This window comes from Uranotaenia lowii, chromosome 2 (assembly GCF_029784155.1).
Source record: "Uranotaenia lowii strain MFRU-FL chromosome 2, ASM2978415v1, whole genome shotgun sequence".
Classification (NCBI taxonomy): Eukaryota; Metazoa; Arthropoda; class Insecta; order Diptera; family Culicidae; genus Uranotaenia; species Uranotaenia lowii.
In genome coordinates this window covers 325576481-325595370 of record NC_073692.1, presented here as the reverse complement: position 1 = coordinate 325595370, position 18890 = coordinate 325576481, and the positions used below count along the sequence as shown (strand labels likewise).

The 18890-nt window shown below is 34.1% G+C and overlaps 1 protein-coding gene across 6 annotated transcripts in view; it reads right to left on the bottom strand.

Moving 5' to 3' along the window:
• Positions 1–3775: 3775 nt before the first annotated feature.
• LOC129746169 (receptor expression-enhancing protein 4-like) overlaps positions 3776–18890 on the bottom strand; it is an 86903-nt gene continuing 71788 nt past the window's right edge. For 5 of the 6 annotated variants that reach the window (XM_055739694.1, XM_055739691.1, XM_055739692.1 and 2 more), the window contains 2 exons: positions 15413–16983; positions 3776–5176 (listed from right to left, as the gene is read on the bottom strand). In XM_055739694.1, the coding sequence (XP_055595669.1) occupies positions 15607–16983 (1377 nt within the window). In that variant the 3' untranslated portion in view covers positions 3776–5176; positions 15413–15606. The remainder of the gene's footprint in view (positions 5177–15412; positions 16984–18890) is intronic. The other variant, XM_055739696.1, reaches the window with a different exon arrangement.

The following is an 18890-nucleotide window of genomic DNA, read 5'->3' as shown; positions in this document are numbered from 1 at the left end:
AATGGAAGAAGGCAGTAGTACCAAATATTCACAGAAATATACCTTGGGCCTAAATACTCTCCTAAGCCAAATTTCGTTCCATCTGCTGGGTAAGTTCCCAAGATGTAAGAAATTGTATGGGAGCACTCTCCTCTCTTAAGATTTTTTCTTACTTAAAGAACGGAGGTTTCTCAAAATATCATAGAAACATTTTTCGTAATCAAATACCTTTCCTCGCCAAATATGATTCCATTCGCTTGATTATTTGCCCAGTAATGCTGAAAATAGGAAAGAACCCCCCTCCCAACTTTCTCTCTTCTCACTGGAAGGAAGGAGGGGTACCAAATATTCATAGAACTATTAATCGTACCCAAATACCTTTCCAAGCCAAATTTGGTGCCATTTGCTCGAAAAGTTTTAAAGTTATGCAGTGACAAAGAGGTTAAACCCCCTCCCCCCCTCCCTTTTCCTGTATCTCAACTGGATGGAAGAAGGGGTCTGAAATAGTCATAGAACCATTTCTCGCATTCCACTACCCTCCCATGCCAAATTTGGTTCCATAAGCTTGATTAGTTTTCCAGTTATGTTAAAAATTATAAGGTTGGGCCCTCCCTCCTTCGTATCTTACCAGTGGAAAGAGGGAGGGGTACCAAACCATCATAGAAACATTCTTCGTACCAAAATACACTCCAATGCCAAATTTGGTTCCATTTGCATGATCAGTTCTCGAGTTATGAAGACTTATCATTTTTATTTATATGGCCCCTCCCCCCCTTCCACGAAGAGGGAGGGGTCCCAAACTATTATAGGAACCTTCCCCGGCCTCTAATACATCCATCTGCCAAGTTTCGTGCAAATCGGTTCAGTAGTTTCCGAGTCTATAGGGAACAGACAGACAGACAGACAGACAGAAAGACAGACAGACAGACAAAAATTCATTTTTATATATACCTATAGATTTAACATTAAACAGCTCTAATCAGAGCTTTCATTTTTGATAACTTGCTTTATTTTCCCGCACTGTTTGCACGTGATGAACAATTTTTATTAGAAGATATCAGAAACTATCTTCTACGGAGTTGGCACATGAAAAAAATGAGAAAAAGCTGTCTGTTTAATTTACAAAAAAAATATATCGATTAGGTTTTTTGCTATAATATATCAATTTTTCAAGGTGATGGATAATTTTAGAGAAACATGAGGATCAAAGAATCAAATTTCTCAAAAAAGATACAACGGCTCACAGAGTTATCGATTTTTTATTGCCAACTTTAATGTACAATTTCGAAAAAAAAAGTGGGAGGTTTTAAACTCTTTTATGATTTTTTGTTTGATTTAATGCCAAAATAAGACAAGGTCATTAAGATTAACTTAGGATTTACACCCATAGAAGAGGTTGAAAAAATTAAATGCCTATTTTGCAAATCTATATGCCAAAAATGCGCTGAAAAGTGTACTGTGCCAAAGATGATATGATTGGAAAAGCACAACTGGCATAAAGACTCGAGCTCCCAAGCAAAATGATGTATGACCACTACATTCCATCGAAACATGCATAACATTTTATGGGATTTTATCCTATTGGATAATTCTTCCCAAAAAATGAGGTAGGAATCGAACTCACTGCAATGTCTCATCTCAGCTTGCCAGTCCGATATCTTACCCAGTGCACCATCTGAGTCAGTTAGCAAACGACCGCCGATTACAAAAAAAAAAAACGCACTGCATTGGCTATCTGCCGCTTGGCCGGTGGTTTTTGTTTCATCCTCTTTTGTCTTTGAGGAAAAGGGATTAGCATGGAAGGGAAACGGATTTTTGCAATCGATTGGAAACAAAGACAGTTTCTTTTTTGTAATACCGGTTTACATACACACAGCGCTTGCTAAATCATTGGACAATATTCTTACTGGCTAATTGTTTCCATCCTGCTTAGGATATGGAGTATGTTTTATTTAGTTTCTTTCAAACAAATGCAATGCGATTGCGCTGGGTGGAAGATGCCAGTTTTTAGAAAGCTTGTTAATGCCGGTCCGGCATAGAATCTCATAGCGATAATTCCACCTACGAGGAAAAAACCTCCGATCAAAAACATTCTTAAAGTATACTGAATCTAATTCACGAGTGATCTTTTTTTTTCACAAGTGCACTCTTTTTGATGTAATTTTAGTCTTCTCTCAAAAAGCGAGTAGACATAAATTGTTTTGCTATAATTTTACATTCCGTGATGTAAAAATGAAGCGGTTAGTGAAATTGATATAGCAAACAATTTAAAATTACTTCTCTTTGTTAGAAGGTGTATGAGAATTTCAAACTTGTGCTATTTGTGTTCGTTTTTGTACGAGAATCCAAAAAAGATCGAATCAGTTTGCGATAGTTCGGCAAGAAAATCGATGGTGGAAAAAGCCCAGAAAACAAAATTCCATATGGAAATTGGAAGAACATTTGGTAAATAACGTTATGTTAGTGAAAGATGTGGAACTTAATTATTATTTTTGTTTTAACAGATTTACGCAGTGTAGTGGAACCATGATTATCCGAAAAGAAATGTCAACCATTCGAACAAACTGATGACGACGCTGTCGAAAAAAGGCAGTAGTAGTCACGTCATTCTGATGGTGGATGGTTATGCTTCGTTTCGAAAATAAATGAATTTAGTAAAAGTTATCTGAGTGTTTTAATTATTAAAATAGGTCTCATTTACATCTTTTTTGCATGAAATTTACCACAGCTCCCAAAAACGTCCAATAACCGAGCGTGTCCAAATATGGTTCATGCCCTGACTACTCGGATAAGTGGGGTTTAAGCTCTAAATAGGAATCTCTGAAGAAATTTTCTAACTACTTTTACAAAAGTTTTTTGCACTCATCAAAAGAATTTATCTAGATTACTAAAAAAAACGTTTCAGAAATAAGTTCGCAGAATAAATCATTCATAACATAATAAGTTAACCTAATTTTTACACATCACACACTTGGTTTAACATGCAGTGAGCGCTGATGTGGTCGTACTGGGTTCGATTCCCGGTATCGGCAAGAAAAACTTTTGGGATCGAATCCCATAAGTTGCCGACAGGTAAGATGTGTTTCATTGTATAAATAATCATATATTTAAGAGGGAATGCATCTGAGGTTAACCTGAAGAGACTATACACTATTGCAAGCGGAGTGGATTGCCAACCATTGTAGGTCTCTGAAGGTTGGATGCCTTCCCTCGACGAACCATCGGCCGTGGAAGCCTGAGAAGCAATTCGAAAGCCAAGCCACACAGACATAGGCTGGACCTTGCTACCGATGGGGGAACCATACATACATACATACATACATCACACACTTGGTTTAACATACTGTCAAAAGTTCCTCACCTGAAGCGACTCCTGGAATGGAGTGACTCGAATATCGTCACAAAACGCGCGGCACAGAATCAGGGCCAGAAACTGTTAAAAATTGAGTTTCAAAATTTATTCTTATATGTTTTATTCCTAGAAATATTTCAGAAGGCTTCGAAATTCTAAATCCAATGAAGCATTCTGCGGTTATTCTGCAAGATGAAAAAAAAAATACTGAAAGCATAACTATTCTAAATAGCCAACATGTCAAAAAACCTAATTTATTCCTAACTACAAAATGTATTTCTGAGCTGGACAATGGCTGATGGGAAGATTTAAGACGCACATCGAATCTTGAGCATTCAATCTTGACACCGTCATAGTCACGTTGGATTTCTAAAATTTCTTAAAACTAGCAATAACCAGTTGTAATTAAAAAGAAATTTCGGATAAAATATAAAAAATACAGCATTAAACTTTAAACGTCTATATTTCGTAAATGTCATTTTGTTCTCCTTCATTTCGATCGGTCTGTCGCGCCAGGGTTACCTGCACGCCTATTTATTCTTTCTTAACCTTAAATAAATCAGCTGACTTTCGAGTTGAGTTGACTTTGTATCTGTGTCTGTCTGTGTTTGTGCTCTATTTCTGTGATCAGCAATTTTTTATTTCTTGATAACTATTCATAGTATTGTTTGAGCGTACAGTGTGTTTTTGTGTAATTGCAGTTAAGCATTCATTTAACTATTTAAACTTTTATCCATGGACTGGGTTGGGGTGTATGCTGCATCTTTAATTGAGTTCGATAATAATCTGAACTTATTCTGGTTGGTTCTACACTTCGTTTAAATTATACGGAAATAGAACTACTTGTCTTTACCAACAGGATCTGCTACCAAATTCTCTAAGATCGTTAAAACAACGGAGATTTAAAGATATGTCGTTATTGATTCGCTAAAGTAAAAACCCAAATGTCTAACATACACAATATTTTCATGGACATACAATAACAAGCTACCAACATGCATTTGGGTCGATAAGTGGGCAACTTTTCAAAAGTTTCCCATTTTGTATGGAGTTCTATATACAGTGAATGCAAACATAAATAAACAGTTGAAGAAAGATCGATAAAATCATAGAAAAAGTCACCTAGCACAGAGATCACACTTATTCAGTTTTCAGGTTAGAAAACTTTCACCTAATCAGTTCCACTTGTTCACAAGAATCAGTGACTTAAATTTTTCACAATTTTTGCTCTAGGGTTTGGCATTTCTTACTCTGTATTGGTAGTTTAGCATTTAACGTTATTCAGTGTTTCGTTCGAGGAGAATAAATGCTTATTTTTTCTGTTTTCCCGAAACAGGTATTGTATGTTGAGTTATTATTACCTTACAATGCTACTCACTACAGACAAGTGGGAGTTTGCTAAATAGTTGTTGATTGTTGAATAATGAACCACTTTCAAATATCTGTCATAGGTTTTGAAGCCAACTGTATTGCGATGCGGTTAAGCTCATGATTTTTTCTTGATCGCAATCCGCACCTCGTTTATCAGGATATCACCTTAATAAAAGCACCATTTGGAACAGTTCGAACTTAACCATACAAGAAGTATTCTGTTATTTATTGAAAACAAAAACTTAATCTAAGCATGGAACTAAAGATTTATCTTATCGCACAGACAAACAAAACTGGGTTTGACTATTTAACTTCTGGTATACTGAAGAAAACTGGCTTCGAGCTAGGGTTTTGATGGTGTTTCCTGACGATGAGCTTTCCATTTGTTTACTTTTCCGTCTTCGAACGTGTTTTGACCACCTTATCCGGCTTCTTGGAACGAGGTAATGTAGTGCAGCTGGCGGACATTTTTTCCTGGAAAAGAAAAATTATTTTAGTTGTTTCGATTGATTTTGATGCGAACAATAAGGAAGGTATATTATTCACAAAAACTTTTACAGTTTCATTCAATAAATGGAGCTACGTTTCTTTGAGCCATGCTTAATATTAGATACCAAGACTGTTTGAATTTTTATTCGGCTTTGGAAGATTTAGATGAAATACATGAATTATGATATCATATTCTGTATGGATGTATTACAAAAGATGCCTTTTGAATTTGTCACGTTAATGAAAAAAAATTTGATCTACAACGATAATCGTTGCTTAAATAATGCGCCTCAGATATAATAACAAACAGTTAGAAACATAAAATGATCAAACAAGTTGAATTCAATGGTTGTTGATCGACTACAATTCCTTATTCGAAACTCTAGATATTAACTCTTGTACAGTCGAGCTGTGATCGGAAAATTATTCTTCTAAAAAAAAAGAGAAGTAAAACAAGAACATGGGAACCAGTTTACTTTACAATGTTTCCAAAACATGATCAAAAATAATTTCATTTATAATATCTTTATTTGAAACGGATCAACAAAAATAATTTTGAAAAATGATTAAAATTGACAAACGTTGACGAAAAATGACATTAAAAAATGTTTATTTTTAACAACAAGTGAAGAAAAAATTTGGGAAAAAATCCGTTCAATTTAGGCAAAGTGGGACAAAGTGTTCGGACGTGTTGCCAGAATCGAGTGTAGTCGGTACATATGTACCATACATATGTACCTAAGTTAAAAAATTTTGAACTAAATAACATCAATTTAAAATGTGCTGTCGATCACCTCAACGTCCCTTTCGAGTAAGAATAACAGTATTGTTGATATTTGTAATTTTATGATCGAAAAAAAAAACGATAAAAAAGCAAGTTACAAGAAAAATTTATTGACGGTTTTAGACTAGCTTTTTGCATTTTCAAAATTTGATTTTCATGGACCTTAACTGTTAGTTCAAAACGAAAGTATCAAGAGATTATTCATCAGAATCGGACGAAAATTGTAGAAATTATAATAACTTTACTATAGCAGTTATGTTTGCATTTATAAATTCTACAGATTACAACTATTAGCTATTACTTGGGAAAAATAGAACATGAGGGTGGTCAGCAAGTTTCCATTTTTAAATTCCCGTTTTTTTCTCGGTTGTTCGATTGATATTTTATGATCATCCCAGTTTTAAAATACACAAATTAAAATGTTTATCAGGGTTTTTATTTAACTAAACTAAGACATTTTTTAAAAGTGTGAGAAGACTTGAAATTTTTAGTTATTCGAACTTCAAATTGAAAGGTTATTCAGATAACGAAGCTGGATGTTGGGATTAAAATGCAAAGGAGTAGGAAAATAATTGAAGCCCTTAGGATGGAGAAATGGATGATGTGCCAAAATTTCAATTTTGAGTTAAGTACATATACCAATCGATTCTTCATATCTAAATCTATATCTGGTGCAAAACTTATATTTTTCAAAATTTTGTCAACACTTTTCGATTGCATTAAAACTATAATGTAACAATTAAAAATTAGATTATCGCGTACTGAATTTGACAATTGAGCTCTGGTTTCTAAATTCTGAAATTTGAAATATAATCATCAACGATAAATTTCGGCTGAATTACGAATCTATACTCAAATCAAAACTTAACTTTAAGTTTGGATTATGATTTTAATTTTTATTTCTTATGCTTAGCTCTAGTTCAGCAATTAACTAGATATTCTAATTTAAGAATTTTCTCAGCAATTTAGAAAACAGAATCCGCTGAATCTTATTCCTTCTAAAATTTTGTTTCGATTCTCGTCTGGAATGCTGTGTCATGTTTTTAATTATATTATTTTAATATTTTTAGAGCCTGAGTTCTGGGTGCTTGATTCTGGACATGGCATGTTAACACATTGCGGATCAAATACGAAATATCTCGTTTTTTCCGCTCGTCGCAAGTGTGCTACACTTAGAAGCATAACTCAAAAGTTATCCATTAATTCATTCAACTTTCTTCGACAAAATTTAACACATCACTTGATATAAGTTTGTGGAATTTGGTTCAACGATTTCTAAGATATAGAGAGCCAAATTTCTGTGTTTTTCGGCTATGATATTTTCGCGGTCCCTAAGGTGTTAATACTGTTAATCTGGATTTTGAGTCTGAATTTGCAATCCACACTGAAAAAAATGCAGGTATATCGTAGATTGAATTTTAAATTTTAAGTCTTGATTCAAATTTTGAAAATTCTTCAAAGGCTTCAATTTGCTTTTCCATTTCGATGTTTTTATTGTGATAAACGCGCAAAAAGTTTAATAGAATCACACCAAAATTATGTGATTTGTCCTACCTTTTGTGCATTCATTGATGAATTATGTATGTATGGCCATTCATTTTAAATTTTTCTGTTTTTTCGCATTTTTCTCCTCTCAGAGCAAGGCCGTGCGATTTTTGATGAATTGTTCCCTCTATTACCACAATTAAAAACAGTCAAAATTAAGAAAATTTACAATAAAAATTCTCCAAATATATTGGAACTGGAACACTTTAGAGCACTACAATATATGCACTAAACTCAAAAATCACGATTTTCAAGATAATTTTTTCTATGGAATTTGGAATTCGATTTTATACCACTTTTGAGAAAATATTTATAATATGATACCAATGAACCTTAGAATTCAATAGGTTTATTTAGGGGAAAATGACCCATATAGAATTTTCCTGGTTTTGATTTGAAATTCCAGTTTTTTCCCGGTTTTCCCGGTCCCATTTTCAATTCCTTGTTTTTTCCCCGATTTTCCCGGTTCGCTGGTCACCCTGAATCAAACGCGCTCCAGGCAACAATTGATCTTTGAATTATCAGGAGTTCACATGCCAAATTAAAGCTTCATGGTAAATTAAAATTAAAAAAGGCAAAGATCGACTCCAAAATCGTCGATAAATTAACCGGTTCTTCGATCATAAAATCACAAAAAACAACAATATTGTTAATCGTACACAAAAGTTAATATTAGACGATTAATAGCTAATTTATCCACTTCAATTATGAGAAAAAGAAAGAAGGGTGAAACATTTTAACACACAAGTTTTTTTTTTCTTTTAGTAAAATTTTATATTTGAAGCAAAAATCAAAACTGTTCTATTTTTTTCTATTTTCAGTTTTATGTTTAGCGCCCGATTTTACAATTAAAATGTGGGTCGATCAATTAAGTTCACGATTTCTTTGAAATTCTGTAAACTAAAGATCTAACAAACCTAAATGAAAAACAAAAACTGATTTTGATTTTGAATCATTTTGTTATCCTCCATTAAATCAAGGGTAAAATCTTCTGGCAGGATATTCTAGTTTCAGAGATACTAGGCCTTAAATAATTAAATTTGAATATTTAAAAACAATTGAATAGATAACATTTTAACTACTTCTGACATCACTAAAGAAAGTGTTTGAGTATTTGATAATAAAGATTAATTTTATGGCTTAAAACAACTACCTACAAAATTTCATAAAAATTCCCGATTTTAACAGAACAGTTTGAAAAAAAAAGGAAATATTAAATTGCTTTTTCCTCTAAAGTTGAAATTACTCGTCGCAGAACAATATTTTTGAAAACATACTATAACTTTAGCAAAAATTGCACATGTGAATTTTTGCGAGTTTACAAAAGTTATCAAAAAAAATTTAGTATTAGGGTTCTACTCCCCCAACCAGCTTGTCAATCTGTCGAGGCAAATCGAGATATGTTCATTAGACCGCTGTAGAGTGTCCATTTCCCGGGCATTTTTCCGTTCCCGGGAATCGGGAAATCTGATGGCCTGTTTCCCGGGAATTCCCGGGATCCCGGGAAATGTTCAAAAACATGTAAAATATATGCACTTTGATTCAAATATAGCATACAAACCCATAATTCGTTCAGAATTTACACTGTATAATGTTTTTTTTCTTATTTTTAATCAAATTAATCAAACTGTTTTCAACAATGATAAATTAAAAACAGTCAAATTAACTATAAATTAACCTGAATTATTCAAATGAAGAATTCATTCATGCAGGGGGATCGGGAATTCCCGAATTTTTCAAATTCCCGGGAATGTGTTGGGACAGACACTCTATGCTGCATGCTTTGTATGAAAATTTCAAATATATACATTTTTACACCTCCCATAACACTTTTTGGATGATTTAATGCCACACATAGTAATAAAAATTTTGGAAGGGATTCATTCAGTCCAGAATTAGCGTAACGAATTTTAATTTTGTATAGAAATTTGTATGGGATAACAAAATTTTTCATTCAAAAATCGCCAGAGATGTACTGAATGTTCTAAAAAAAATATATTTTTGGATTTTAAAAATTTCTTAATTCTGGTAGTACAACTTTTACCCCAGTAAAGATATTCAATGCAATATAAAAAAAATCAAAATGTATTTTTTATTTAAGCGATCTTGACTGCTCATTTTAAAGCTGTTTAACCGTAGGATAACAATAAAAAATTGCAAAAAACTGCTTTGCATAGCCATAGCGTGCATAGCGTGAAAAAATCATTACAAAAATTTTACGTAAGGAATGTTACATTGATAATTCGTTATAGCCATACGAAACCATAATACGCAGGTCTTTTTTTTCTCACTACCTATCCGTTGATTATTTTTAATGTTTTGTTATTTATCTTTGAATGTCTTTGAATTAATAAAAAAAAATACTGGTTCAACAAAATTTATAGACAATCAATTCAAACAAACATGCCGCCAAAAACACTAAATCACATCATTGTAAAGATAGTCTCAATTTTCGCATTTTATCATAACAATCTTTTTAATTGAGAAATTTATAAAAACAAAAACGGAAAGTGGCGCGTTGTGACACCACGATTTAAATCCAACATATTTCGAAAATGACTTTATCAAGAAAAATCTTTAAAATTCAATACGAGGCGCTTTAAATAATGAACTTCTAGACAGTTATTTTCAGTGATAGACACAACCAACTCTAAATTTTACAAACGATTTACCAAAAAATCATAAAACTTTATCGCTTACCGCTGAAATGAGCTTTTAGGTTAGTTTACAACGTAATTGTCGTTAAACAGTTTTGCACCAATTCTAGTAGTATAGAATGATTTTTTTTTTAAATTTTCATGATTTTCAGGTCAAAAACATAAAAAAAATTATGGAACCTTGTGCCAACCTGATCTTTCACTTTTTTTTAATCGAAATTCAGATTATATATTGTTTCTTCGATTGTGAAAATTTATTGCAGATTATTGTTACCCCGAATATGCATTAAATAATATTTTCTATATCTAATCGTTAAAGACATTACATCTGTTGTTTTGTATAAATTGTGCTCTTCAATTCAATTTAAGTTTTACTTTGAAAGTGCTTTGCGTTGAAGCAGGGATGTCACAATTTTAAAATTTCCAAGCTATTTTTGAAAAAAAAAACCTGTCAATTTCTCAAGGAATAAAAATCGGAAAATCTTACAAGGGGGGGAGGGGGGTTTTGAAAAATCTGACTTTGTCTAACCTGGAGGGAGGGTGGCTTGAAAATTACATACAAATTTTCTTACAATATTGAATCGCGTTGCGCTAATTCAGGAATCAACAAGGCCGGATTAAAGGGGGGGCAAAAGAGGCAATTGCCCCGGGCCCCCCGGCTCAGGGGCCCCCCCGAGGGAAAAAAGTTTCAACATTACTTAAATCATACTACTTCAATTTCTTAAAATCAAAACTAGAAAATCGGAATGAAAACTTGAAATATAAGAATTAAAGGGGCCCCCGTAAAATAATTTCTTGAATATTTTTTCTCAAACATAAGTTGAGGCCCCCCTAAAGTTAGCAGTGAAGGAGATCTCCCGCATTTTGCGGACTGAGAATATCAAAATCTTGGTATTGAATTTCAAAATTTTCAACCCAAAATCTGGACAAAAATAATGTAAACCGAATTCGAAAAAAACGACGTTTGAAGCAAAACATCATAAATTTTCATTTTTTTTGTTCATCCAAACATGTCAGTCAGGATATTCTGTACAGAATAGGTAAAATGAAGAAAAATATCTTCACATTTTCATAACATACAAACGTCTTGCACGATAATAATATTTATTATTATGTTAACTTTCCAAGTAATGGTCACGGCACTAAAATAGCAGCTAATTTTTCCAAAATTGGCTCACAGTGCTGAGGGAAAAGGGAAGCTTTATTTGAGAATTTTACCAGGGCAGTATCCGGGTTGATACCGAATATTTTTATAACTTTTTACTTTTCAATTATTACTAATGAAATTTTCGTTGGTTTATAAATTCCAAACCGTTTTCTCTACCAATTTTTGAAAATAAAATTTAAAAAAAAACTATAGTTGGACCAATTAGTTTCTTTATTAAATTTCCATCACTGACCATACTGACTGGATACTCGATTTCGTTTTCTGGATAATTGTTCCAACAGTACGCAATATCGATTCCAGAGTGCGCATCGATCGATTTGAAGAAATGCTATCCCAGTTAAGAAATGCCACCCAGCTTTTAAAAAAACTGGCAATTTCTACGATAAAATCGAGCTAAACAGGTACATTTTTCCTACAGGGAATTTTTTGTCACATTTTTCAGGTTCGCCACCTGCCGTCGGTATTGCGAACCTACAAAATATGACAAAATAAATTAGACAGAAAATGGTTGAATTTTTGTTCTAAGTGTCATGTCAGTGTGATCAGTGTTTCCATCCCAATTTCTGTCTTAGACTTGAAATTCGTACTTAAACACTTTTAACTTAGGCTGGAACAAATATCTATTTCTTCTTTTGTCTCCCCCCCCCCCCCCCCCTTCGAAATTTCCAAAATCCGGAAGGGGAGAATAAATAAAGTTTGAAGTATTTTAAGTAAATTTCAAACAAAAATTCAAATATCCGAAAGATTACAAGACCAAGAAACTAATTTTGGAAGATGGAAGTTAATTCACATTTTGTATTCTTGATTTTATTTAATTTTTCGATAAAAAAATACTTGATTTATAGGTTTTATGCAATAATATAGATATGCAATTTGGTTGCATTCAAGCTTTCGTGCAATTTATTCCAATTTATTTGTTTTTCGCATTATTTTTGATTGCCCCCCCCCTCGCGATGTTCCAACTCCGAGTGACAAAAGAAGGATTTGAAATTTGTTCCGGCCTTATTTAACAAAAGTAAATATCCTGAACTCAGCATATCATTTTCCAAATATTCATTTTCAAATTATCATAAAAACGACCTCATAGTTTAGTTGCTTATATCATTGAGTGATTCTCTTTACATGAATATTTCTATGTCTTTAATATTCTCTTTTTCCAGATTCAATCCATTGAGATTTTCAAGTATTGTGTTTATTATTCAGTTACTCAGGAGATCAGTTTAATAATTTTTCTGAATTTTGAGAACTCAAGATCTTTGTTTAAGGAACTAAACTCATTTGATTCCTTATCTGACTTTTTTTTAATGATAATTGATTCTCTGTTTAAACATTTAATCCCTATTCAGATTATTTCTTTCAAATAATCAATTTTGCACTTTTACCCCTCTGGCTTTGAGGGCATCGAATAAAACTTGTGTCACATTTGGAATAACAATTTTATAACATTTTTTTATCTGATTAGAATCATATTCTGAAACATCTCATGGTAATGTTTTTTTTTGTTCCAAATATATAAAATTAAAATACAAATTTGGTGCAATTTTTACTTTGGCTCTGATTGTAACTTTGAATCTCTTTTTTTTTTAAATTGCATTGATATTTTTTTCTTTAAACTTAACTTGAAATTATGATTGGAATATAAATATTTTGTTTTCATGTTGAATTTTTCTATGTTTCTAATCTTCATGATACAATTTTTGTTTGAATAAACCAGAAACTATCGTCTACGCAGACAACATGGCTATTTAAGACAATATACTTAACTCATCTTTAAATCGTTTACACGTTTAAAATGTTTTGTATTCTCTTGGGTAGCATTTGAAAAAAAACATAAGGGCCCCCCGAGAAAAAATTGCCCCGGGCCCCCCGATGGCCTAATCCGGCCCTGGGAATCAACCAAATCATCTCAAATTTTACACTGATGCTTGGTGACCCAAAAGAAATCAAAATAACATATGGGAGCAAAAAGTCATATTTTTTTTTGCAGCGGTCTAATGTTCATTGTTAAGGCTATGATCATTTAGTATCCGGGCAGTTACAAACGATTGTATTTTAAAAACTATTCATTTGATCGAAAAACTTTCTATGGAAGAAATGAAGGTGTTAATATGACATTTAATATAAAAATATAAAAAAAAATATTTATCAATGATTTCAAGAAATAATCTTACTTTTTCATAAAATCTCTTTTTTATCTTTGCACACTTTTTTAAGTCATGTATTGATCTATTATTTTTACCACAGAAGTAAAACCTTTGCAAAATCATGATATTTTACACAAACTCACCTGGTAAAAGCATTTGGAATCTGGTTGGAACCTTTTCATGAGTAGGCATCTCGAAAAATTTGATCTCTTAAATCCGGTTTTAACATAAATTTCTTCGTCCATCAGGACACATCTGTCACTTTGCGTAAAAACCGGTTGCACACATTGCAATCTAAGGAACTGTTCACTATAAGTTATTTACTTGGTATCTACTAATCAGACAACACTTTTTGACTGACGGAAATGAGTTAATTGCATTATCTAAGGGGTCTGCATTCAGTTATTCCCAATAACCATAGACTTTTTACCATATTTAAGATCAAGGGTTTCATTCCGATGCTTGATTTGAACTTCGTGTGGATTCTAGAGTGGCTCCTAATACTTCTTAACCATTCGGTCCAAAAAAGAATCAGAAAAAAATCAACAGTTTATGAGTTTTCAAGTCGACAATGAAGAATTTTCGAGGCGCAAAATGCGTAAAAGTAGCAAATTTGTGCAAAATTATTTTTACCATGTCTTTTTGCATCGTAAATATCTCAAACACACATTAACTTAAAAATCTGGCAAATATAGGCGAGATAGTCCTTTTCATAACCAACACAACGCTGCTAAAGTTTTGTATATCCGTGCTCTAATAACGTAGTTATCACCGAAACAAAGTGCCCGGATACTAAATGATCATAGCCTTATAACGTGAAAGATATGGACTTTAGGCTCTTAAGATAATCAGATGAATTTATCTACTTTAAATTTTCTATTTTCTGCCCAAATTTATTAGGGATCGGAGATTGATCTTTGCGGACGAAAATCCTGGAAAAAAAATTGGTACAGGGCTAAATATAAGAACTTTGAAATTACCAGATGCCATAGTTTCGCAAAAAATATTTTTAGTTGAATTGTCTTTTTCTTCATGTTTTTTGTAGGTTTTGTCGTAATTTCTCGATCCATTCTGAAAAGATTTCAGGATTTTTCGGGATCCTCCTTCGAAGATCCAAGGTTTGCCGTTTTTTGGAGGATGTTGGAGAAATCGCTTTCTTAAAGTATGTACAAGGAACCGTCTTCTCAGCCATTCTAGAGGATTCTGGGGGTACGGACTGTTTGTCTGTTCTGAGGATGCTTTCACTTTAAGATTAGTCAAACGAATGAGCCCAATCGAGCTGGGGGAGTATTTTTCGTTCAGAACCTTTTCCCCATTGAATGCATATGGATGATCTGTTCTATTGAAAAACTTATATTTTACGCCCTCTTCTATATTCCCTACAGGTTTCAAAAGCGACTCCGAAAAAAGCTTCAAACCTGAATCCGCGTACTTAAATCTCAATTTTTTAAATGTAAAGACAACATGTAAACTTTAACCAAAAATACTTTTTTAACACCATGTATTTCTAAATTTGAACACCCCAATGTTCATTAATCGCCAAAACTCTTCAATAACACTTTCAACCGTAAAACACAAATATGATTTTTATCAAAATTCAACTTAAAGTCCAAAGCAGATTAAAATAAGCACTGGAGGATTCGCATTCTTATCCGATAAGTTTTGCCAATCCGCAATAACAATACATAAACTAAGTGATGAATTGGATATGAAAAGCAATATCATATCAGGTGCAACGATACTATCGAAATGATAAATGAATGAAAAGTAAAAATAAAATAAAGCGAATTAAGCATCAACCACTCAATTTGTAATCACAGGAAGTTGCTCGGGTAAAAGTTTTAAAACTAAAACACAAAACGATCGAACTAAACAAACACATGAAAAACTATATGGAAAGAAAATCAGAAATTTTCTACGTACAACTGAGGCAAGACTCCAAAACAAAAAACTGAAGAAATATCCTGGTTACAACGGCCTTGAATCACCCACATCAATCGAGGGTCTACAACTTGAGAGGCGCAAATTGCAACATGATTTGCACTTGTTAACAGGGGTTCTCAGGTTAAGATTTGGCAGGGAACTGTGGAATTCGGTTGTGATTCTTAGATGACCAATTAAATTTCAGTTTCCTTAGGAAGACCGGAATCGACGGATCGGTTTCCGGTGCTAGAGCTAGACGCCGATGATGAATGATCATGTTTGAACATTCCAGTAATCGAACTCATCAGTTTATTCGATTTCGTCTTTTTATCCTTTTCCTGAGCTGGAACATCAGGGATTGAAGGCTTTTTGGGCCTTGGAGGAGCCGATACCGATGGGGTTTGCTTTGTGACCCTTTCGGGGGGTTTTGGAACGACCGTTGGCTCCAATGTTGGAATTATGGGTTCAATTTTCGAAGCTACAGGAACGGGAGGTGCCTTTCGTTTTCCATGAGATATTGGTTTCTTAGAATCATCCGTATGGACGCTGCTAGCTTCAGAGTTTGCCAACGAAGTAGTGGAAGCTGTCAAATTAGAAAGTGATACGTGAATTTCTCCAGCTGGTGTTAAAGGTACAAGAGCATCCTTTTGAGTTTCCAAATCTGATGGCGAGTCAACTACAAAAATTGGCTCAAGTGTTCCAACATTGTGTGATGATTTGTCCTCTGAAATATGCAGTTTACTTTCCAGAAAAGTTGCGTCTTCTGAAATATGTAATTTTTCTTCCAGAAAAGATGTGTTTTGAGCTTTTGATTCAATGTCAAAATTATCAGTAATTGATTCTGGAATTATATCTGGAACTTCCTCATTGATTTTGTTTTCCGAAATACTCGCATTTTCTTGAGAAACATTGGAGTCAACTACATTTTCTTTATCTAGAAGTGTTTCATCTTCTAACTCTTGGAACTGATCTTCTCCTACAATAGCTACATTTTCCGATAGACTTCCATCAACTTCGAGTTCCATAAATTCATCGTCGTCACTAGCGACTGATATGGTATCTCGGAATAAATCTTCGGAGAAGCTATTCTCCGACTGTTCCTGTTGCTCAGTTTTTGGGTTCTTTATAGAACTAACTTCATCCGAAATCTTTGCTACATCATGAGCTTCAATGACTGGTGAGATTAAAGGAACCGAAGCAGTTTGATTTTGTTCATGAATCTTCTCCACAGGTTTTTCCTCCAGCACTTCAATCGTCTTTTCACTGTCATGCTTGCTCTCGGGTTCATCTTTTTTCTGAGATTCCATCCACTGCAGAAACAGCTCATATTTTTCATCGATTTCCGGTAGCCCAGAAAGAGACCCCGTTCTTTGGGGTGTATAAATTGACGCAGGAGGGCCCTTGGTATCGAAAACATGACTTCCCTGGGTGATAGCTGGCAGAGGGCTTGGAGGTATTTCGTACAAAGTAGCCGATCCACCAACTCCACCGCCAAACTGAGAACCACTGCCCCCGTTGGCATTGTAGACAATTCCCGAGGAACCGTCATAGAAGACATCGTCGTAGTCCTCCTGTAGGGTGATTTTGCGTTTCGTTGCAATCAGTCAGACACAGGAACACAAAATAAAATAAAACAAAACTGCTATCGTAAGGTGCACGTAGAATCATAATGGTGTAAATTTTATTCAATATCACTAAACAACAACTAGATATTCTAAAATAACTCGATTGCTAGTTTTAACTTGACACGATCACTTTTTACTTAAAACTTAAATGAATCATTTGAGGATCCCTGTTGGAAGCGCGTGTACTTGGGATATTTAAGGGAAGTTAAAAACACTATCCTCGGATCAGCTGAAAAAAACTGAACATTCAAGAATTTTAAGTTATTGGATCTTAAAACAAAAAAAACATGCAACAAGTGAAAATACTGGTGCATGAATTCTACGTTTTTTGTAACACAAATAAAATCTAAACCGAAATAAAGTTCAAGGTTAACACATTAACGACCGCGGAGAAATTTGAGCCAAGAAACACTGAAATTCGTCATTCTATATTTGTCAATTTGCTGCACTAAATTTACCAAGCTTAATATCTTTGAGTTACCGAAAGTGTTGTCGTTATGCTCAATTTTGTAGAATAGAGTTTGATTATTACATTTAAAACATTTGAGTTATACTTCTAAAACTAGCAAATTCGCGGCAAGCGAAAAACAAGAATTCCCGTATTTGGTCCGCTATGTGTTAACTTCTTAAATACTGCTTTCACACAACTTTAATACTTCATTTTTTAATCAAACTGATTTAAGTTGAATGTTTGAAATTCGTATTTCAGGTCCTTTAAAGGGCGAACATGAAAGTATTGCTACACATTCAACTTTTTTACCATTGGGTAATAATCAACCAAATTTTACACACTTTCTCATTAATGTGTATTATTTACATGCTGTCAAACTCGAAGTCGTGTCGTGTCAACGAAAAGGGAGGTGAACCATCGCGAGTCGAGAGAACTTATTCGTTCCTGACCTGTCACACCGGCAGTTGGGAAAAATGTTGAACATTCACCATTCCATCGTCTCCAGAGTGTTCAAGCGGTTCCAGGAACGGTTGACGTTGGACCACGGCAAAGGAGCTGGAAGAAAACCGGTACCAAAGAACAAAAAGATGGAGGGAAAGGTGAAGCGGATGATTGAAGCAAATCCCAACGTCTCAAGCCGTGATTTGGCTTAAAAGATCAGCAGAGCTACGTCCAGAATGCAAAGAAGAAAGCTGGACTACATACATACATACAAGGTACAGAACTTCCCGAACCGCGATGAGCGGCAACAATCGACAGGCACGGAAGCTCTACGAGAAAATGCTGACAAAATATGGCTACTGTGTGATGGACGACGGAAGGTAAATAAAAGCCTATTTTAAGAAAATTACGGGGTTGGAGTTTTTCACCGGCAAGAGCAAGTTCGATGTGGACGACAAATTTAAGAAGAAAATTTCGAAGTTCGCCTCCAAACATCTCGTTTGGCAGACCATCTACTCTTGCGGACTGAGGAGTGTGACTTTCGTGACGAATGGGCACAGTAAATGGCGAGATCTACAAATCTGAGTGCCTCGAGAAGCGCCTTTTTCGTTCTTGCAGCAGCACGACGAAGCTTCGCTATTTTGGCAAGATTTGGCATTCTGTCCATTTTGTTCCAAAGACATGAACCCGCCAAACTATCTGGAGCTGCGCCCGGTGGAGCAGTACTGGGCAATAATGAAGCGTAAATTTTGGAAGAGCAAGAAGACAGTCATAGACAAGAAGGACATGTTAAGAAAATGGGAAAAAAAACTGAAAAACTGGTACCGGATGACACCGTAAAGACTTTGATGGAGAACATCAAGCGAAAATGCGTTCAATTTTACACTCAAGGCTCTATCGAATAACTTTTCTTTTGATTTTTTATGTAAATATATGTAGCTATAAAATTACTCTAAAATTT